Source organism: Bos javanicus, chromosome 19 (genome assembly GCF_032452875.1).
Source record: "Bos javanicus breed banteng chromosome 19, ARS-OSU_banteng_1.0, whole genome shotgun sequence".
NCBI lineage: Eukaryota > Metazoa > Chordata > Mammalia > Artiodactyla > Bovidae > Bos > Bos javanicus.
The window spans coordinates 50,030,715-50,052,699 of record NC_083886.1 but is presented as its reverse complement, the minus strand read 5'-3'; the positions used below and the strand labels follow the sequence as shown (position 1 = coordinate 50,052,699).

General features: G+C 49.7%; 1 protein-coding gene across 8 annotated transcripts in view; it reads left to right on the top strand.

The window, feature by feature from the left end:
* The window catches only part of PECAM1 (platelet and endothelial cell adhesion molecule 1), a 94,195-nt gene extending 75,127 nt beyond the window's left edge, over positions 1 to 19,068 (top strand). For 3 of the 8 annotated variants that reach the window (XM_061392404.1, XM_061392403.1, XM_061392396.1), the window contains 3 exons: positions 2,698 to 2,754; positions 12,826 to 12,848; positions 14,276 to 14,451. In XM_061392404.1, the coding sequence (XP_061248388.1) occupies positions 2,698 to 2,754; positions 12,826 to 12,848; positions 14,276 to 14,347 (152 nt within the window). In that variant the 3' untranslated portion in view covers positions 14,348 to 14,451. The other 5 variants (XM_061392397.1, XM_061392398.1, XM_061392400.1 and 2 more) reach the window with 5 other exon arrangements.
* Positions 19,069 to 21,985: the final 2,917 nt, after the last annotated feature.

The window sequence follows — 21,985 nt, the reverse complement described above, 5'->3', positions numbered from 1 at the left end:
GTTGAAGCCATCCCTTTCTCTGTTGAACAGAGAAAAACAGAAGCCCAAACAAAGCCCCTCCGGAAACATCCCTGACAGCAGAGACAAACAGCCTGTTGGCCTGGTTTAGTCATTAGCGGGCAGCTGCTGCCACGGAGCAGCCCGAGGAGGCGGGGAGCCCTCAGTGAGCTGCAAACTTCGTCCACATGCCCAGGGGAGCCAGGAGGGTGGGGTTGGGGAGGTTCCACTGGGGCAGCTGCAGCTCTGACAGCTCAACTAAGAAGTGAAACCTCCCTGTGCCCTGGCTGATGCACAGAGTGATGGGATGAAAGGGAGCCAAGTGCAGCTCCTTGGATCCAGAGGGTGTCAGAGCATCCCCAAGGTGACCAGAGGTCCCTTGGGAGCCCTTTATGTGCCTGGGCATGGTGGGGTCCCCCAGAGTGTGCAGGCCCCCAGGCTTGGCTGCGCAGCCCCTTCCCTCCCTCTGCTGACCCTGTTGTGGAGGAGTGCACTGGTGCAGCGTGCAGTGTTCCAGAGCCTCCATCACAGCACTGTTTGCACGCCGCCGGCCCCGGAGCCTGGAGTTCCGAAAGCTGGAGCCAGGTCCCCACTCCGTTTTCTTCTTCCACCGTGCCTGGCACACAGTAGATGTTAGGACCGTGTTGAATGAGTGACGTGTCCAGGCCTGACATTGAGTGGTGAGTCCCTCAGGGATGGGGTAGACACCATCCCCCTCCCCCCGCCCTGGCAGACATGGGGATCACTGCAGCTCCCCTCTACACCCCCAGGTCTCGTGCCATAAAGAGAGAGTGGAGAGTGTGCGGGTATCTCTGCTATCCTCTTGGAGAAAGATGGGTGTCCCGGTGTGGGGCGGGGTGCCTTGTAGCTCAGCCACTCTGCTGTTGGTGCCCTGGGGGAGTCACTATAATGCCTTCTGCAAGGTCCTGACACCCCGCGTGCCCCAAGTTCAGCAGCTGAACTGAATTGCCTTCCAAGCTTTCTCCTAGCATTCAGGTCATGACCTAGGAACCGCCACATTTGTGCGTGTAGTGAATGATGGTGATTTTCATCCTAAGACCTAAAACTTCAGTGATCAGGCTGATCATGTCAAACCTTCCGGAAGGTCTGAGACAGAGACCCCTGCAGGGAGACTGACTGTTGTCTTCACTATCCCATCAAACCTTATAGATGCCTCCAGGTAGATGCGCAGGGTCTGGAATCTGGAGGCGCACAAGACCCAAGACGCTGCCCTAGAGGAGTGGGGGGTCCACCAGGGGAGACAGCTGTGGAGACAAGTAGGGTCAGTGTCATGGGCAAGTGTCCCCGAAGTGCTGTGGGAGCCCATGAAACTGCCCAGGGCCCAGGAAAGAGGGGCGTATGTAAGGGAGGATATAGGTATGTGAGGGTGTGTGCACCCAAGTGTAGGAGCAAAGCCTGTCCTGGGGCTCGGAGGACGAGGAGGAATGGGTCAAAACAAAAGGTCCTTGCAGTCAGTGGAGGAGTGCAGGCAGGGTCAGGGCATGGGAGAGGGGAGTCTGCTGAGTTGAGGGTGTCTTGGTGTAGTTAGAATCAATGTATGTGCCCTGGCCATCTGCCACTGAGGAAGGCGACGTCCAGGTGGCACTGCCCATGGTGGTAGGAAGCGTCACCCAGTCTGGGGGTCCGTTTCCTGATCTGTAGAGGGGGAATCCTGGCCACAGAGCACCAGGCGTCTTTCTACAATAAGGCCTCCTGGTCTCTGGTGCAAATGAGAGGGAAGTGGCAGGTTCCATCCTGAGGGTGTGAGTGTGTGTGCAATGCATGTAGATACACTGTGAGTGTGTGCACAGGAGTATATACACAACCTGTGCATGGACGTCAATTTAAACAGATGGCCGTAGTGGGCGTTCTTTGTCTCCCAAACCCTTGAGTCTCCTCTGGGTGTGACCTACACCTTAAGTTGGTTATCTTGTCTGCTGTTCCGGAAGAGTCCAGACCAGAGGATCTCAACACTGTCTGCATCTTAGAACCCCCTAGGAAGCTCTTCCCTGGAGGAGGGCATGGCAACCCACTCCAGTATTCTTGTCTGGAGAATCCAGTGGACAGAGGAGCCTGGTAGGCTACAGTCCATGGGGTGCAGAGTCAGACACGACTGAAGCAACTGAGCACGCACAGGAAGCTCTTAAAAGACCAGTGCCAGGGCCCACCCTGGACCGTCTCAATCAGAATCTGCATTGAGGCCAAGATTTTCGGCATTTGAAATCAACCAGCGCAGCTGTCTAGTGTTGTGAGCGGGTCTCCGCAGATCCTTAGAGTCTCAGTGATGCCCAGGCTCTAACCCAGACTTTCCCAAGGGTGACTGGAAGACCCTGTCCCAGCCTCTTGGGACAGGGCTGGCAGAGCAACTGGACACAGGGTCACAGTGGCTGAGAAGGAGGTAGGGGGCCGCAGAGCTGAAGACTCCAGGTCTGCATGGGGGGGCGCCTCTACCCACACCCCCAGGGTCCAGGGTCCCACAGTGGCCTGTCGGTCTCATACTTCCAGGGTGAGAGACCTAGATCTTCCAGGAAGTGGCCCAGGCTCAGTGGTGACAAGGACGCCAGGGGCTGCTGCAGACAGCACTCCTGGGGCGGGCCATGGGGTGGACCGTGGGGCACCACCTTGCTTGGGGCACCCCAACATTCTCCTGCTTCAGCAGTGGCTGATCTGTCTGCTGACCTGTGCCTGGCCCCTTTCCAGGTCTGGGAACAAAGGGCACGGAGACGGTATACAGTGAAATCCGGAAAGCTGATCCTGGTGAGTGAGAGTCCCCCACACTCCCAGCCTGGGTCGGGGGGAGGGCACTTCCTATAATTTCATCCATGGGATCTCGGGTGTGGACCGGGGAAAGAAGGTACAAAGGCGACCAAAGACAGTGCAGCGTTGGACTGGAGTTGTCGACAGTCTCTCCCCTCCACCCTGAGAAAGTGGCCGTGTGTATTATTTACGTAGTCGCTGCACACTTACTGAGGGCGGGCTGCTTGCCAGGCAGACAGAGCCTCACTCGTTCACGCCCAGCTAAGGGCCGGGCGGACTGGAGCGTGTCCTGGAGCCACTGTGTGCTCACGAGGTGCCCAGCAGCCGTCCGGGCACTCCTGACCCAGACAGAGGCAGCGCAGTCCTACCCGCCTCTTCTCAGGGGCCTCGCCCGCTCCTCACACAGGCCCTGGTGCGCCAGGCTCCTGAAGGCCTCAGGCAAAGTCAGACCTCTGCTTGGAGGATATTAGCTACATCCTTTCGATGAGCACGCTGAGTCTGGGCGAGGGAGACGGGTAGGGATTCACTTCCTCTTCCTGTGATTTCTGCCCAGACCCCGCCTCACTCCTTGCCTTCACTGCTTCCTCTCAGAGAGCTTTCCCCAGGGCTGGGCAGACAAGGAACTTCGGCCGTGCCTAACAATCTCATTTTTATGTAATGATTCTAGTTCATTCTCATGAAATAAAATCCACAAAGAACCACTTTTATGTATTTAATTAAAAAAAATTTTTATTGGAGTAGAGTTGGTATACAATGTTGCGTTAGCTTCAGGCATACAGCAAAGCGAATCAGTGATACACATACATACATCCACTCGTTTCAGATGCTTTTCCTATACAGGCTATTACAGAGTCTAGAATAGAGTTCCCTGTGCTGTACAGCAGGTTCTTATTGTTCCTCAGTTGCTCAGTTTTGTCCATCTCTTTGCAACCCCATGGACTGTGGCACACCAGGCTTCCCTGTCCTTCACTATCTCCCAGAGTTTGCTCAAACTCACGTCCACTGAGTTGGTGATGCCATCCAACCATCTCATCCTCTGTCACCCCCTTCTCCTTCTGTTTCTTATTAGTTATCTATTTTTAAAAATTTTTATTCAAGTATGGTTGATTTATAATGTGTTGGTTTCAGGTGTAGAGCAAACTAGAATCACTCCCAACAATCTCGTTTTTTGGTGTAATTTTTCTATTTCATTATCATGAAATGAAATCTACCAAGAACCCCTTTTATTTATTTTTATTTCTTCATTGCAATCTAGCTGATGGACAGTATTATGTTACATTCAGATTTACTATATAAAGGTTTGGCATTTTATTATTAAATGATCACCACCTAGTAACCATCTGCTCCCAAACAGAGTTATTACAATATTACTGGCCACCTTCCTTATGTGATATATTACACTGAAAATAAGTCACAACCCAAAAAGCACAAACATTCCGAGGGAAAACAGTCACTATGCAGATATCTTTCTCGGTACAATAGGCCTCTATTTAAGTGGATTCTTGGAAAAGGAATTATTCAAATAGGCTAGGAAACTTCAGTAAAGCCTGGCTACACCAAGGGTGGTCCACGACAGGTAAACGGTGGTCTCAGGCCCAACCCAGACCCACAGAATCAGAATCTGTACTCCCAACAAGGTCCCACGTGTTTCTGATGCTGCCAGTATTTGGAAAGCACTGTCTTACCTCAAGAGCCTGCTTGTTATCTCAACTAGGAATCGCCCCTTAATCAATCTTTTAAAAGGTGGTATTTTCATGATTAGATCAGAAACTCAGCCCCGTGGGGAACCTGACACTGACCGAATAATTTTTGAAAACCATTTCCTGGAGGATTTTTAGCTTCAGTATCTCATTTTGCATTCTTAGTATTATTCAGAGCTAGCAAAACACAAATTCAGAAACAGCCTCCCTCCGTTCTTCCAGTGTAACAGAAAGCTGAAATTCAGAGAGGGCTCAAGGTTGGTCCTGTCGGGTACTTGTATAAAAATGCCCTTTGCTTTCCTCATGGTCCCTGAGAAGGTTTGCTTTCAGTTGCTTTGGTTATGCAAAAACTCAACATTTATTAAGCACTTACTGTTGGTGCTAAGTGGTCTATATGACATTACCTCTTTCAGTCCTCCACAATAAATCCCATTTTTCAGATGAGGATACGAGACTTAGCTTAAAACAGTTTCCCGAGGTTAGTGCTAGTTCCCTGATAGCTCAGTTGGTAAAGAATCTGCCTGCAATGCAGGAGACCCCGATTCGATTCCTGGGTCGGGAAGATCCACTAGAGAAGGGATAGGCTACCCACTCCAGTATTCTTGGGCTTCCCTTGTGGCTCAGCTGGTAAAGAATCCACCTGCAATGTGGGAGACCTGGGTTCAATCCCTGGGTTTGGAAGATCCCCTGGAGAAGGGAAAGGCTACTCACTCCAGTATTCTGGCCTGGAGAATTCCATGGACTATACAGTCCATGGAGTCACAAAGAGCTGGACATGGCTGAGCGACTTTCACTTTCACTGAAAACTGGCCCACCCCAGAGCTGGATTCCACACTCCTGATCACCAAATGAGTTCCTTTGGTTTTGAGGAAGGGCAGCTGGTGAAGGGTGGAGACTGCAGGAACCCCAGGCTACAGGAGGCCTGGGCTCTCGGGTCACCTGAGGCCACCCAGGGAGGCCCCAGGCTGCTGGTGAAGGTCACACCCTGTGTGGATTCCCAAGAGCTAGTGTCTAGGGACCCTGCAGATTAGCCTGACAAAAGACAGATAATTAACAAGAAAAAGAATGAGGGAAGCTCCTGGAAAGCTTGCCTCCGTTGATTCTTATTTGCCTCCAGCTCAAAATGACCCTTATGCCAAAGTGGCTTATTTTAGGGTGACACACTCTGATTTTCTACTCTGCTTTAGGGCAACTGTTCTAGTGCGTTTTTTCAGGGTCCCCAGGGTGGTTCTAGATGCCTGAGTTTTCAGTCCCCAGCTGTTGGAACCCGTCTGCTCCCCTCTAGCCGAAGCAGACCATAAGCTAGACCATAGAACCCAACCCAGTAGAGATTTGAGGTGGCGCAGGGCCCTGTTTTGCTGGCAGACATTTGAGCCCCTGCCCTGGTACTGCCGCATCACCAGCTGTGCAACTCTGACCAAGATGCCTCACCTCTCTGAGACTCAGTTTCTTCAACTATTAAACAGAGAAGAGACTAAATAAGAGAAGGGGATGAGACAGCAGTCCAACTCTTTGCGACCCCATGGCCTGTAGCCCGCCAGGCTCCTCTGTCCATGGAATTCTCCAGGCAAGAATACTGGAGTGGGTAGTTATTCCCTTCTCCAGGGGATCTTCCCACTCCAGGGATCGAACCCGGGTCTCCCACATTAAAGATATACTCTTTACCGTCTGAGCCACCAAGGGAAGCCCATTCTTACCAGGGTGAGCAGTCAATCCATTTTAGCTAAAAAATGCATAAGGAAAACTCGAGCCATAGAGTTCAGTGCCTGGCCCAGCGCAAGACGAGAGCCAGCTCCGGGCTCCCAGGCCGGGGCACTCCTGCGGCACCCTCTGGGCCATCAGGGGTCAACTGGGGCTTGGGTCTCTCTACAGTCTGGTCTCTAACCTGGCAGCCAGCTCCTGTCAGATGGGTAGAGGAAGCCCTGGGCCTTGTAGCCAAAACCACATCGTTGCTGCAAAAGCCAGCATCTTGGAAGCCAAGGGAGTTCCTCTTTTTGAACATTTCCCACTTGTCTGCTGCCCAAAGGAGGAGGCTGGGAGCCTTGGTTGATTCCTCTTCCCTTTTCTTTCTTTCTTTTCCTTTATCAGCCGCTCAAACCCATCACAGGGTTGATGGGGGCTCCGTTATTATTCCTGCCCTACAGATGGGGAGATGGGCCCAGAGGTGACATAGCTTACTCTGGTCCGTGGCAGAGCAGGGATGGGGTGCAGGGAGCCTGGCTGCAGCGCGATGCCCTTCATAAGCTTCATGTTCCCTCTCTGTGTTGCCAAACCAACTGGTTTCCACTGTCATCAGCCTGATTAGAGCATTCAAATCTGTTGCTCTTTACAAAGTAAGAGTAATAGCATGGTGTGGTCTGGGTGACCCCAGGTGAGTCAGGGAGCCTCTCGGGACCTCGGTCACCTTCTCTGTGGAATGAGGGGCATGGGCTCGAATCTTGATGAGGGCTTCTGCAGGCGGGTTAAAATACAGGTAGTTTGGCACCACCCTTAATTCAGTAGGTTGGGAGTGGGCTGAGAACTTGCATTTCTAACAAATTCCCATGTGCGGCTGCTGTCAGGCCGGGGATATGCTTTTAGAACCATTTTCTAGATGTTCTGAGTTCTGCTCTGGTTCTCATTCAAAGGGGTAGAGTCTTTCTTACTCCCCAGCAATCCTGGAGTGATTGTTCTGGACTGGCTAGTAGAGATAACCCAGAAACGTGTGTGTGTGTGTGTGTGTGTGTGTGTGTGTATACTTTAAGGGGAGGGTGTGACCCACAATAAAAATAAAAGGCCCCAGTGGAAGTAGGTCTCAGTGAGTAAGCCGAGTACAGGGCGGGGTCTTGTCTGACCTTTCCTTCTTAGTGTTTCATTCTTCCCCACCTTAGCTTCTCAGTTTCCCATCCTCTTCCAACACGCATCACTTCAGGGCTGGCTATTTTGGGAAATGGCTCACAGGACATAGTTCTGGCACTTAGACTCCCTTTTCCCCCTGAGTGATACAAAGGAAAACTGCTTGTCTAGATAAGCCAAAGGGCATCAGGCAGGCCTGGCCCCAAGGAGCAGCTCTAGGGTGGGGCTCTGGGTAGGACCAGGGCCCTGGAGAGGGTGTTGGAGGCTGCAGGCTGAGGAGTGTCTGGGGAGCTGATGGGCTGTGGGAGGCACCAGGTCTTTGAGATCTTGGCTTTAGGCTCGAAGCTCAGTTTTTTGTTTTTTGTTTTTTAACTGTAAAAATACATAGCACTTGCCATTGTAACCATTTTTAAGTGTGCGTTTCAGTAACACTGAGTACAATCACATTGTTACACAACCATCACCACGATCCATCTCTAGGACTTTTTCATCTTTCCTGATACTCCTTACCCACTAAACGATAACTTCCCAGACCCTGCCCCCAACCCCTGGCAATGACCATTCTGCTTTCTGTCTCTGTGAATTTGACCATGTTCAATTGTTTTAATCTGTCAAATCAGGGGATTGAATGAATGATCTTAAGTGGCCTTACGATCATAACATTCAGAGCCTCAGTGTCCTGTGTTTGGAAGTGATGGTCATTTGTCTATGCCTTGGTCACTCCCGACCCACGCCCTGGAACTTGTTGATGAGGGGTGGGGACTCAGTCACTTCTAAGAGTCACCCCGGGGTCCCTTGGAGTCCACCCTAATCCTTTACCCATCCTTGACTCCAAGTTTGCCCTTCAAATCTGAATTAAGTCCTGGGTCTCAGGACCCATTGCACTGTGTTGCTGCTGCTTTTGTGTTGGTCCGAGGCCAGCCTGGATGCTTCTCTGTACTGCAGCCCGATGGAAAACATGTTCAGTAGGAGCCCTGGGGTTTGATCTCAGCTCCACCTTCATCAGGTTGTAGGACTTTGCCCCATCCCCAGTTCTTGTCACCAATTAGTTTCCTTGTTGTTGAGTTGCTAAGTCCTGTTCAACTCTTTGCAGCCCCATGGACTGTCCATGGGATTTCCTAGGCAAGAATACTGGAGTGGGTTGCCATTTCCTTTTCCAGGGGATCTTCCCAACCCAGGGATCGAACCTGAGTCTCCTGCGTTGGCAGGCGGATTCTTTACCACTGAGCCACCAGGGAAGCCCAGTTTCCTCATTAATTCTCAATAAAATGCCCTTGGCCTCAGCGGAGTTGCTGCAAGGTGAACATCTCGGTGTGTCTCAGGAATGCACATGGCCGTTGAGTGGATAAGGGCTGTGGTGGGCAGGTGAGTTCTATAAAACAAGGAGAAAGGAGGCAACTCTTCCAACTCATTACCTCCCACTGAGTCTTGACCACAGTCTTACACATCTGCTATTCTGTTGTTTTTCTGATAGTTGAAAATGTATTGAAAAATTCAAATTAATTATTAATATGTTGTTAACAGTGGCTCAAGCACAAATGGCGCTGTGTTTCTTCTTACTCTTAACTCTTCCAACACCTGAAATAATCATTTTTAGGAGATAGTGAAGGACAGGGAAGCCTGGCATGCTGCAGTCCATGAGGGTGCAAAGAGTCAGACACCAACCACTTGGCAAACTGAACCACAGAGTACTAATTATAGTAGCGTAACTAGAAAAATTTGTATTAAAGCTTATTTTCCCATTGGAGTTACTTTGGTTTTTTTTTTTTTTACACATATACATGTATCTATTCTTTTGCAAATTCGTTTCCCACTTAGGTTGTTACATAATATTGAGCAGAGTTCCCTGTGCTCCTCTATTGGGTTGGCCAAAAAGTTTGTCTGGGTTTGCCACACCAGCGGCTAGACTAACCCGAAAGAACTTTTTGGCCAACTTGCTGACACACATGTCTTCCTGTCCCAGCAATTAACTCTTCGTCCTAGGCAAGGAAATCTCTCCACCTTTGAGCTGCTTCACTTTCAGCCATTAGACCATTCTTTGCTACATGTTCCCTGCCTATTAGGGAGGGAAGGAGAGGGTTTCTCAGAACTAAGAAGACTTTATCAGAAAGAGACCAAGCTGAAGTCAGCCTCAGGAGAAAAAGAGAACTAGCCCCGAAGACACAGCCGGAATTAATGGGTGGAGAAGGAGATCTTGCCTCTCAGGAAACTTCAGCTTTCTCAGGAGTGGAGAAAATGCTGACAATTGCCTCATAATTTAGATCTGCAAGCTTAGCACTTTAGGTCTTTCAAGTTATTTCCTTTCCACTTATTTTGCCCGAGATTAGGATTTGTCAGCAATGCATGCTAAGTCCCTCCAGTTGTGTGACCCCATGGCCCGTAGCCCACCAGGCTCCTCTGTCCATGGGATTCTCCAGACAAGAATATTGGAGTGCATTGCCATGGCTTAGTCATCAGCTGCACTCAGCCTGGTTGAGCCTTGTGTGAACTGGAATTCCTGGCTAGCCCAGGAAGTTTGTACCTTCAGTCTGATTCAGCACTTGATGGTTTCAAAGGGCTCCAGCGTATCCTGAAAGTACTTTATAAAATGGTTTGCAGTTCATCCAAAACATAACTTTTTAACATATATTTACTCCAGTTTTAAAGATCAGAGCATAAGTGGTTTCTCATAATTAATTAACAACACAGTCAGTTCTTCCCTCTGAGAGCACTCAGGTCTAGGATAAGATTTGCAGTTTAGGGCAGTGGTTCTCAACGCAATAGACCTTTGGCAGTGTCTGGAGACATTTTTGGTTATCATAATTTGGCAAGGGGTGGGGAAAGGGGTTGCTCCTGCATCTAATGGGCGGTGGCCAGGGATACTGGTAAACATCTTATAACACACAGGACAAGCCTCTTGACAAAGAATTATCCAGCCCAGGATATCAGTAGTGCCAGCATTAAGAAATTCTGGTTTAAAGGAATTAATTTCCTGTGACTCCCCCAAGACAGGAGCTGGTTTTCCTCCCTAGAAGTCGTGTGTCCCTCCTTGGAGGTGTCCTGGGCACCTCCCACCTGATGACTTGTGGTTCTAGGGAGAGATGCCAAGTCCTGCTCCAGACACTAACCTCTGTCTTCTGGGCCTCGCAGGGCCCACCTCCTTCACTCAGCCTCCCTCTTCTACTTTCTCTTTGCCTGGAATTCAGACTTCCAGGCTTCTTCTTAAGGGAGAACTCCAGTAGACCAGGGAGGGGCTGATCATGGAGAGTCATGATCAGAGGAGGGCCCTGTGCCATGCCCTCTCTGGGAGGGAGGAAAGAGCACTTGAGGGCCTGTGCCCCCTCTCCACACCCATCTTGAGAGGCCCAGAGCAAACTAGGCCCATGGGCACTGCTAGCCTGCCCCCAGGGTGGCCTCTGCTACTTCAAGGAGATAAAACTTACTCCATTAAAAAAAAAAAAAGGGACACTACCCACAAGATTCTAGTACCAACAACAAGTGTGTGTAGCTTGGTGCTCCATCAGTATTATCAGTATAATCAGTGTTATTATAAGTAAGTAAGTAAGTGAAGTTGCTCAGTTGTGTCCGACTCTTTGTGACCCCATGGACTGTAGCCCACCAGGCTTCTCTGTCCATGGGATTCTCCAGGCAAGAATCCTGGAGTGGGTTGCCATTTCCTTCTCCAGGGGATCTTCCCAACCCGGGGATCGAACCCGGGTCTCCAGTATTGCAGGCAGACACTTTAACCTCTGAGCCACCAGGGGGGAAGATATTAGAATAATACATTATGAATGTGTTATTATAATACGTTATCAAATGTATTACATTCAAATGTTGGTATTCCGAGTCTATATTGCATTAGGAAATGAGGCTCTCGCTCTCGTGGGTCTGATTCCAGAAGCCCTGGGGCTCTGAAGGAGCGGGAAGCATGGGGTCCTTTGGGTCCTCCAGGTCAGGTTTGGCTGGGGGGCGGGTGCTGCCCACGGCCTCACTCAATGTGTGGAAGTTCACACAATGGCTTGACTTGTTGGTCGGGCTGACTCATCCATTTGGCCCTTGACGCCTGCCTCTGGCCTAGCCAGGACAGAAGGGGGCCCCTTAGGAACTCCTGGCCCTGTTCCCTCTAGAAGAGACGCACAATGGAGCTGTGATAAGACAGGGTTTGAGGGGGAAGTGGACTGGTGGAAACAGGATATTTTTAAATTCAAGAAAGAAACAGAAGGTTGTGACTCCTGTTGTGACAGTCGGGCCCCGGGACAGCCAAGATTCAGAAGGGGCTTGAACTTGGGGGGCGGTGGAGGGGACCGGGTAGAAACCAAGGTCCCTAGGATTGCCTCTCAAGGAAGAACGAGGATTTGGGGGTAAGGAGGAGGGTATGGCCCTCCACCACCTTCAAGAATAGCAACCACCCCCAAAACTCTCATTTCCCTTGGGCCTTCCCCAGGATTCCATGTCTTCAGAGCTAGGGCCATAGTGGGCTATTTGGGATATCAGCCATAGCAGGTAGGCCACCCCCCCATTCAGAAACTCTGCTGTTCGTGGAGTCTGGTCCTGTTCAAGGGCTAATCACAGCCCTCTCTCACCTCTTGTAGTAAAAACCACCTCTAAGTAATGCAGGTGGTCACTCACCTTTGGTGGAAGGTCTCCTGTTCCCCTGGGCCTTTCTCACCCTCCTTCTCACCTTCTGGACAAGTCTCGGCATGCCCCCCAGCAAGAAGACTGTGTGATCTCCACACAGTTGGGCTGATGCTGCCTTCCAGGGCCAGGGGATGTGGCGCCCTGCCCTTCAGACAGCAGTTGAACTCTATATGCCATGGGCGTTGGCCTTGTTTATGCTTTCTGCTCCATGGATCCCACTCCTGGGAATAGTCAAACTAGTATGAACCATGCAAATAGCTTTATTCCCAGAGAGGATACTGGCGGCATCATATAAAATAGCAAAAACTGGGAAAGAGCCTAAATTTTTAAAAGTAAGGAACTGGTTTAATAAACAACTGCATACTCGTGGAATAATGACTAAATAGCTGCTAACAATTATGTTTCTAAAATCACACCATGTGTAAAAGAGAGGCTCTAAAATGGCATAGACTAGATAATTATAACTTCCCCCACCCCACCCTCCACCCCCCAAAAAAACACAAAAAACTCTACTCTTATGGGAAAATGACTGGAAGACATTTCAGTCAACCTTGGAACCAGAGAGAATTTTTACCTGCTTCCTACTTTTCCATAATTTTCAGGTTTCTTTTTTCCCCTCTAAAATAGTATGTGCTATTAAGTTAAAAAAAAAAACAACAAAAAACAACTGTTTAAAATGTCAAATGGGCTGCCAGGAACTTTATATGCTTGTCACATGGAGCCACAGGGTCCTGGGCAGAGGAGCCATAAACCTGGGCACCCAGGAGGCATGAGGGCTGGGGTCTCCTGCACGGCCAGCTCGCACCTCCCCGCTGTCTCTTTCCTTGGCCTGCCCAGCCTCTGAGACATTGGCATGGGGAGCCTAACTCTCCTTGTGCTCTTCATCCTGCTCACCTTTGCCTTATCCTTTGTTTTGCAGATTTCGTGGAAAACAGATATTCTGTAAGTACATGTTTCATATGCATTATTTTTTTAAAAAAATAGTCCATTCAACAGTGAAATATTTCCAGGCTTACTCCATTTTCTGCAGCCCCAGCAAGGACACCCCTGGACTAGCCTTGTCTGTTTTACCCCAGAACCCTGGGCTCTTCTGACCAGCCTGGTGCTCAGGCTGTCGGATTTTCTAGGCCTGCTGTGGTTTTGAAATTCTCTCCCACCGTTTCCGTCATTCCTTCGCAGCCCACTTAGGACACGAAAGCCCGGAAAGGGCCTGCAGGGTTGGAAATCTAGGGTGCTCAGTTCTAGATGAGCAGAGTCCATATTCCCTCTGAGTCCAGGTCCTTGGGGGGTGACAGGGGTGGGATGGGCAGTGCAGATTCGGGGGGTGTAGTTACCCTCACATACCAGACCCTCTGCTGTGGGGGACATGGAAGGTCTTTGACCCAGTGAGGAAATCAGGGAGATTATCTCAGGTGAGAAATTTGCTGCTCCAGAGACCACAGAAACAGAAGCGAGGCGCTTCATGCTGCCTGGTTAGCAGCTTCTTCCCCAAGGAAAGGGTCATGCGGATAGGCCATGAGGAACGAGCCCATAACAGCCACGTCCAGGTAGAAAGATCTTCAGGGGCTGAGGTCTGAGGGCTGGGGAGATGGCGGAAGCTCTGGCAGCAGGATGGGAGCAGACGAGGGTGCACGTGAGGAGTGATGGGGGGAAAGGTGAGGTAGCGCTTGCTTAGAAAAGACTCAAGTACCTCATCATGAGGTTTCATTCTGTAGCTAGTGGAAAATTTAGGAAGCTGCCACTTGGCAGATAGGAATGCTTAAAAGAAGTGCAGAAGGGGACTTCCCTAGGGGTCCAGTGGTTGGGAATCCACACTCCCAATGCTGCGGGGGCATGGGTTCAATCTTTGGTTGGAAACCTAAGATTCTGCATGGTGTAGTTAAAAAAAAAAAATGGCTCAGAGGTCCAAGTTCAAGTTTTGCAAAGACCCATCTCCCCTTATCTTCTACTCTCCACCTCTTTATGAGCTGCCCAGGAGCATAGAAGTTAACTGGGCAGCTAGCATCTTAAGGAATAAGGTGTTTGCCTCTCAGATTGCTTCTTTAAGGTCTGGGAAGAACTTTCAGCAAGATTGCTGGTAGCCCCTTCCAATGGGCCCCCAGCTTCCTTTGTTTTGCCCGAGTCTGAATTCTTGTAAAACAGAGAACTTATTATGTCTTTGACAGACAGGAAGCTGCTGACATTCTTGTGATGGAGGAAGGCTATCAATTTAAGGAAAAGAGGAATGAAATGAATGTCTTTTTCTAGCCTAAGCCCCCTCAGATATCTGAAATCAGGGACGATCGCATTTGAAGGACACTGGGGGTGTGGGGGGAGGTCAATTTAGAGCAGAATAGCTTGCCCAGGATGACCCAGCTTGTTAACTGCAGAGCCAGGGCTGGAAAACCTACATCTCCAAGCTCTGCAGCCAGTCCACACCGCAAGACTCCCTCCAAGAGTGATGTCACTGTCCCGGCCATCACAGCTTTGAGAGTGTGGAAAGTGAGAACTTTGCTCCATGGACCTTGTGGGACCCAAATAAAGAGAGATTCTGCTGATGCACTAATCATGGTGTGCTCACCCAAGGCAGGTCTGCTGGACCTCGAGACCGACTTATTTACTTTGTCTTCAATCCAAACGGTCTCTCTGGACAGAGGCTCCGAGCTCTAGGACAGACAGAACTTTCCGTTTGCCCAGAAGCAGGCCCAGGAGTCTGCTCCTGAGAGCTCACCCGTGGCTGGTCCTGCCCCCCAAAATAATTAAGTCTTCTGGCGGGAGCACAGGGATTCCCAGCCGTTGGGAAAGGCATTTGGAATCTTGACGCGAAAGCATCTTGTTTATAAACGACACAGGTATAGTTTCCCTAATAATCAGCTGGCAAGGGTCAGGAGAAAATTAATTGAAATGCCCAGAAGGAAATGGGAGGGGATTTCCTTCCTGAAATCAAACCTGGCGATCATTCCCAGTTGTTTAATAGCCATTGCTTCTGAAAACATATTGGAGGAAATATCTTAACAATGAGATAGCCGCTTAGCCAAATACTAATTTAGTATTGTTTGACTTGCTTCAATGGCACATTCTGACTTCATTTTTCCTCTGCCATTTTTGCCTTGTTTATAAATCGTGTTTGTGGCCCAGGCAGACAGATAACATGAAAGAGAACAGCCTGTACTTAAAGGGATGAATCTGAACCTGCGTGGCTCTCAGGATCTTGTAAATAATTTGCCTTCTTACTGAAAAAAAAAAAAAAAAAAAAAGGCAATTCCTAGTTACAGCTCACCTCCTTCCTTCCCAGGAGCCAGCAGACAGCTGGAATACGATGGGAATGGCCCAGGATTGGGGATCAAAAGGCTGGGGTCTGGGTTCCAGCTCTCTAGTCAAGCCTAAGCTTCCCCATCTATAAAATGGAGATGGTGATGACAATAGCAAAAACAGTAACATCTATCTATTAAGGAGTTTCTTAGGGCTTCCCCCATGGCTCAATGGTAAAGAATCTGCCTGCCAGTGCAGGAGACAGGGGTTTGATCCCCAGGCTGGGTAGATCCCCTGGAGAAGGAAATGGCAACCCACTCCAGTATTCTTGCTGGGGAAATCCCATGGACAGAGGAGCCTAGCAGACTATACAGTCCATGGAGTTGCAAAAGAATCAGACATGGCTTAGTGACTGAAACAACAACAGCAGCAAGAAGCTTCTTAAGAATGAGAAACATTTCTTAGATGAGAACTACTTGTGCAAAGTACTTGCAGATTGAAAACTATCATGGAAAACCTAGATATCTATTTTAAAGTTCTTTTCCTCAGACACTCTGGCAGCATAGGGTATGGATGGGCAATTTACTTTGCTTGGCCCTAAAAGGCCCCTGTCACATGAGGAGAATATAGCAGTTGCTTACCCAAGACCCAGGATTCAACTCAAGCCAACCTTTGACTTAGGAAGCAGAGCCCCACATTAAAACTTGACCCTTCCCTGATAGCTCCTTACTAGACATGTCACTTTGGGCAGATTTCCTAACCTCTTGGGACCTTAGTTGCCTCATCTATAAACTAGAGGAAATAGAACCCTCTCATTTGGTTGTTGCAAGGATTAAGCAGACACCCAGCACAGATCTGCTTCATTGGAAGTGCACAGAAGAGGCACATTCAAGAAGCAGGAAGTAGAAATCCCAGGAGTGTTAGAAGCAAAATGACCCTTGAGACTGTCCACACCATGTTCTGGCCAAAAGTGGGCTGATTTCTTGGCGGTTCTCATGTGCCTGACAGCTGGGCTCTGATTTAAAACCAGGCAAGCACAGCCTTGGATGGGAGTGTGTCAGCCTTTAGTTCAAAACCCCCAAAGTCTGGACAACTGTGGCCCTGCCCTTCCCATCCCTGGAGCTGTTCCTGCAGCAGCTCCCTGAGCTCACTTCCCCTGGAAAGGGCAGCGGAGGTGTCTGGTGGAGGACTTGGTCCCGGGCCTGCAGAAAGGCTGGACACCAGGGTCACTCCTCCGGGCCAAGCGGAGGAAGTGGAGGAAGGGCAGCTGCCAGGGCTGGCGGGCCTCCAGCCCCCAGGGGCCAGCACAGCTCTCTTGGCCTGCTTGTGCGGGTCTCTCTTGGCAAAGGAGGAGACAGAGCCTTGGCCTTCCAGCTGGAGCCCCACAGACCTGCATCCTTCCGAGAGGTTCCTCAGACCTGGCAGGACCAGAACGAAACAGGGACTCCATCTCAGCCAACCCTCAGGGAGACAGACAGAACCCCATCATGGGGTTCCCAAGACCCAGGCCAGTCCCCACAACTTCTGCCTCCCTGGCTTCCACCTACTGTAGGGTACCCTCAGTGCTCACAGAGGGCCCAGTGTCATGCACTCAGGTGCTGCCTGCTCTTCCAGACTCACTGTTGCCCGGGGCCCTCTACTCGGGAATTTCCCAGCCTGCTCCCCTCTTGCCCCTTTGCTCCATCCACTCATCAAAATCTACCCCTCTCTAGCCTTTCAACTCCTTCTGCAGGTCGTTAGGACCTCTTCCACTTTCTATTTCATGGCAGTGTTGTTTGTCAGTAATTGATAGTATAGAAAACTCTTGGGGGCAGTTTCTTGCATTCTCAGCAGGAAAACCAGTGCCTGGGTCAGATGGAGGTCCCCTCATGGAGCGGCATGTAGGTAACACAAATACCACATGGAACAGTCAGAGAACACTGTAAGCTGGCACATGGAATTAAAAATAATTTTTTTTTCACTTTTATTGTGGCGAAATACACACCACATGAAGTTTACCATCTTTCAGCGTACCATTCATTCAGTGGCATTAAATCCAATCTCATTGTTGTGTGACCACTGCCAAATCCACAGAACTTTTCATCATCCCAGACCCAAAGTCTGCACCTGTTGAGCCCTAATTTCCTGTTCCTCCTGCCTCCCAGAATGGCAACCGTCCTGCTTCATGTCTCTAGGAACTGGGCTCTTCTGAATACCCCCATTTAAGTGGAATCATACAATATTTGTTCCTTTCGTGTCTATCTTATTTCACTTAGCATATTGTTTTCAGGGTTTATCCATGTTGAAATGAATCAGAATTTCATTCTTTTTAAAGGCAGAATCATATAATTTAGAACTCTTTTAAAAATTTAATCATTTGAGTTTGGTCTTTCATTTTTTTAAATTTAAAAACAGACCTCTGGGCTTCTCTGGCAGTCCAGTGGTTAAGACTCAGGGCTTTCACTGCAGGGGGTCACAGGTTCAATCCCTGGTCAGGGAACTAAGATCCTGCAAGCCAAGAGGCATGACCAAAACCAAACAAACAGGCAAACAACAACAACAAAAAACAAAACAGACCCAGAGAACGTTAACTTAGAGATAGAGTTGGAGTAAGACACCGGGTGTTTCTTAGTCTTCCTGTGTGGGTGCTTGATGAAATTGGTTGAGAGTCTGCTGTGCGGCGTGTATGTGGGGAACAGAGGCTGCAGACCCCACAGAACAGACATGGAGAGAAAGATGAATGAATCTGGGCAGGAGCTGCCCCCACAGGGTGGGGGGTGCCCACGGATGACGGTTCTGCTGTGCCGTCTTGGAGAAGTGCTGGGTGCAGTTTTGTGTATCTTTCCACCAAGCCAGTCTTCAGTCTTGAAGGGTGTGACCATAGCGTGTCCTGTCTCTTATCACTGCAGAGAACGGAAGGCTCCCTGGACGGGTCTTAGGACTCCGTGAGCACACGCGCCTGCCTGGGAGGATGCCCACATTCCGAGAAGAACAGATGATTCCCGTATCGCAAGAGTCTTGTGCGCTTATTTATGGGCCTGCCCTGCTCCCACCGAACGTAGCAATTCGTCAGGCCACGCCACCAGTTTTTAAATCCATCTTAACTACTTTTATGTTGGGTATAAAGAGCTAACAGACGGGCTGGTTAGTTTCCCACACAGCCTGCCTCCCAGCAAGTTGGAGCATCCTCGGGAGTGGAGAGTGGCAGCCAGAGGTTCAGGGTAAACTGGCCATTGGGATATTTTGAAACTTGAATATTTTGTCTTGTGTAGAAATCGAGAACTTGTCCAAGTACCCTCATGTACAGAAGCCGGTTTCTGTTTTGCAGTCAGCTCCCCCTAGAGAGTGGCCTAGCTTACGGGCTAGTTTTTCTGTTTGCCTTTGCTCCTTTGAGGGTCTGTGGTTCTAGGCAGTCCTTGTTCCTTGGAAGTGCTCAGCACGGACTGGACAGCTGCACCCTGTCCTCTCCATGACCTCTCCTGCCACAACTGGGAGAACAAAGCTGCTTGGGAGCAACTCTTTTGAGATGCCAACTTGAAGACAAGGTTCATTTCTGGGCAATGCACCAAATAGAAAATGAAGTTGGACAAAGCACAGATGTTCTTAGGCTGGTTTTCTATCCCCTTTCTTTCTTTTCCTCTACCACGCTGAAGGCCAAAGGACAGGAAGATGGCTGCCTCCAGCAAATTTTTTTTTTTAATAGAAAAATGAAATGCATATTTTTCTTACTAATTTTTTGTTATTTATTCCTTGCTAAAAGGAATGGTCTCCCGAGGTCCTCAGGTGTTTCTGATGGTGTCCTGAGTGTGGACGAGGGGCTGTGGCCCTTCCGTGGCGGGATTGCACTAGTGAGCATGTCCCGCCGCAGCCACCTTCCTCGTCCTCCTCGGCTACGCAGTGCAGGGGCCCTGCGGGGTGTTGTATTAAATAAATCTGATCTTCACTCTTCACAGACCCGTGAGATGTCATCTTCTGAGAGGCCGTACACATACAGAATATCTGTCATGCCCGAGGACTCCTCCGTCAAAGCCTAGGAGGCCACAGAGAGAACCACGCAGATTCTGTCAGCAGGCCAGGGCCTGCATGGGCTCCACTGAGGCCAGAGGTAGTCTGAGTCAGGCACACTGAGTCATTAATATCCATCAGGGGCTACTTCAGTGTTGGCTTCGAAACTGAAGCTTGCTTGCTAGGCTGTTACCAGATTGAGCAAAAACAGTAACAACCCCCACCCCACCCCCACCCCCACACCCTGCTGCCACCCAAAACCAGGATGCCTGGTTGCATTTGAATTCCAGATAAACAACAAATAATTTTTGAGTATAAGTATGTCCCATGTAGGGCTTCCCTTGTAGCTCAGTTGGTAAAGACTCTGCCTGCAGTGCAGGAGACCAGCGTTTGATTCCAGGGTTGGTAAGATCCCCTGGAGAAGGAAATGGCAACTCACTCCAGTCTTCTTGCCTGGAGAATCCCGTAGACAGAGGAATCTGGCGGGCTACAGTCCATGGGGTTGCAAGAGTTGGACACGACTTAGCGACTAAACCACCAACCGCTACGTGTCCCATGTAACGTTTGAAACATAATGACACTATTAAAAACATTCATTTATCTGAAATTCAAATTTAACTAGGCATCTTACATATCTGGTAACCCTGCTGGCAAAGCGCCCTCCCACCCCTCAAAACCTCCAGACCCACCCTCCCCTGTGGCCTCAGACCAGACCTCCCCACCCACAGGCCAGGGCCCCATCACAGCTGCACCACCACCGCACCCACCCCCACTCCCCTACCCCCCACCCCCTCCTCTGGGCCTGAAGGTGTCCTGACTCTGTCAGCCTGCAGCTGCAAAAACTTGAAGGAGCCTCTTAGATTCTTCATCTTTAAGATAAGATGGTTAGACTAACATTTGGAGGGTATAGGTTCTTTTCAAAATATGATGGAAGCTATGGATGCACGTTGTATCACAGAGATGCTGTACAGTTTCCCAGTGTTCAGGGCCATGGACTCGGGGCAGGGACTGAGGATTAGACCAGGGGTCCCCAGCCTCTGGGCCGTGGACCATTACCTCCTGTCCGATCAGGGGCGGCGCTGGATCAGAAGGAAAGTGCACAATGAATATAATGCATTTGGATCATCCGGAAACCAACCCCCACCCCCGGTCTGTGGAAGAATTGTATTCCATGAAATTGGTCCCTGGTACCAAGAAGATTGGGGACGACTGGATTAGATGGTCTCTAACAGCCTTCAAGCCTGATAGTCAATGTGTCGGTGATTTGGGAAGCGCCCTGAGCCCCCTTGTCAACCCCTTGATCTCTTGTTGCCACCAGAGCATGGCCATTGCTATGGAAACGGGAAACCTTGTTCACACTGCTTATGATTTATTTACGGAGCATAATTGGGTCTTTATTTTTCCCCTCAGTCTACATGTCTGAGGAAGAGAACATACACACACACTCAGGGATCTTTCTTTCAGGATATTTAATGGCTAAAGTCTCTCTAAACCCAGCTTCCTGGTTCCAGTGTCCTAACCTGCTACCAAGCATCTAAGCCTGAGCTGTCACTTAAAGGGAGGGCCCAGTCACCATTTCCAGGAAAGAAAGGACATTTTTCTCGGCTCGCGAAGTCATTAGTTAGAGCTCCCTCTTGTGTCCTCATGTTGTCATAGATCATTAGAGAAGAAACCACTTAGAAAAGACTGAGGAGAATTTTTTCCCTCTTCTGAGAACCCACAGGAGGTCAGCTACCCATTTCATAAGCACATACTGAGCTCTCCCCCAGCAGGAACTGACTGACCAAACTCTCGCACCCCAGCGTAGACTCAAGATGGGTGAAGTGACCCCAAGGTCAGCATACATTCATTCATGCATGCAGTGGTTTTCTACGAGGCTGATTTTATCTCCCGGGGTCGATGGGCAGTCTCTGGACACAGTTTTAGCTGTCACAGTCGGGTGGGGGTGCGACTGGCATGTTGGCGGGTAGAAGCCAAGGATACCATTAAGTATCCTGCAATGCACAGGACAACCCCTGTGATAGAGGAAGATCAAGCCCAGAATGCCCAAAGTGCCAGGGCTGAGCAGCCCTGCAGCAAGTAGTGTATTCACTCAGCAAGCTTGTATCCATCCATCTGTTTTCCTGACACTGGTGGGAATAGGAAGATTATAAGAATCACATGTCACCTGATCTCCTGTACAATCTAGTAGAGAGGGAGGTGAATAGAGAGCCAGTTACAACAGTGGGACAAAGGTGTGATGGAGAAATTCAAAGGAAACGGGGACACGGGGCAGGGAGCTCCTAACAAAGATTTTGGGGGATCAGAGAAAGTGTCCAAGATGAAGTGTCTAACTGAGGGTAGGCAGAGGGTAGCAGGTGGAAAAGGTGGAGTGAGGAGCAAGGAGCAGGACCGAAAACAGGGGGACACTGCTCAGGCCTCAAGACAAGGGAGAGGATGGTGTTCCCAAGGAATACCAGGGAAACGGCCTGTCAGCCCTGTGACCCAATCAGTCCTCTTCAAAAACACACCATGTCCCCTGAGAATTTCTGCCAGGCATCCCATCGGCCTGACGCAATCTTTGAGAGTCTTAAGGAGAAGGTCCCCAAAAGCTGCTCAGCTAGAACTCAGTTTCCAAGCACAGTTGTTTTTCAGAGGCGTCATCAGTGGCTCAGACGGTAAAGAACCTGCCTGCAATGCAAAAGACATCAGTTTGATCCCTGGGTCGGGAAGATCCTCTGGAGAAGGGAATGACAACTCACTCCAGTATTCTTGCCTGGTGAATTCCATGGACAGAGGAGCCTGGTGGGCTACAGTCCATGGGGTTGCAAAGAGTCAGATACAATTGAGCAAGTAACACACACACACACACACACACACACACA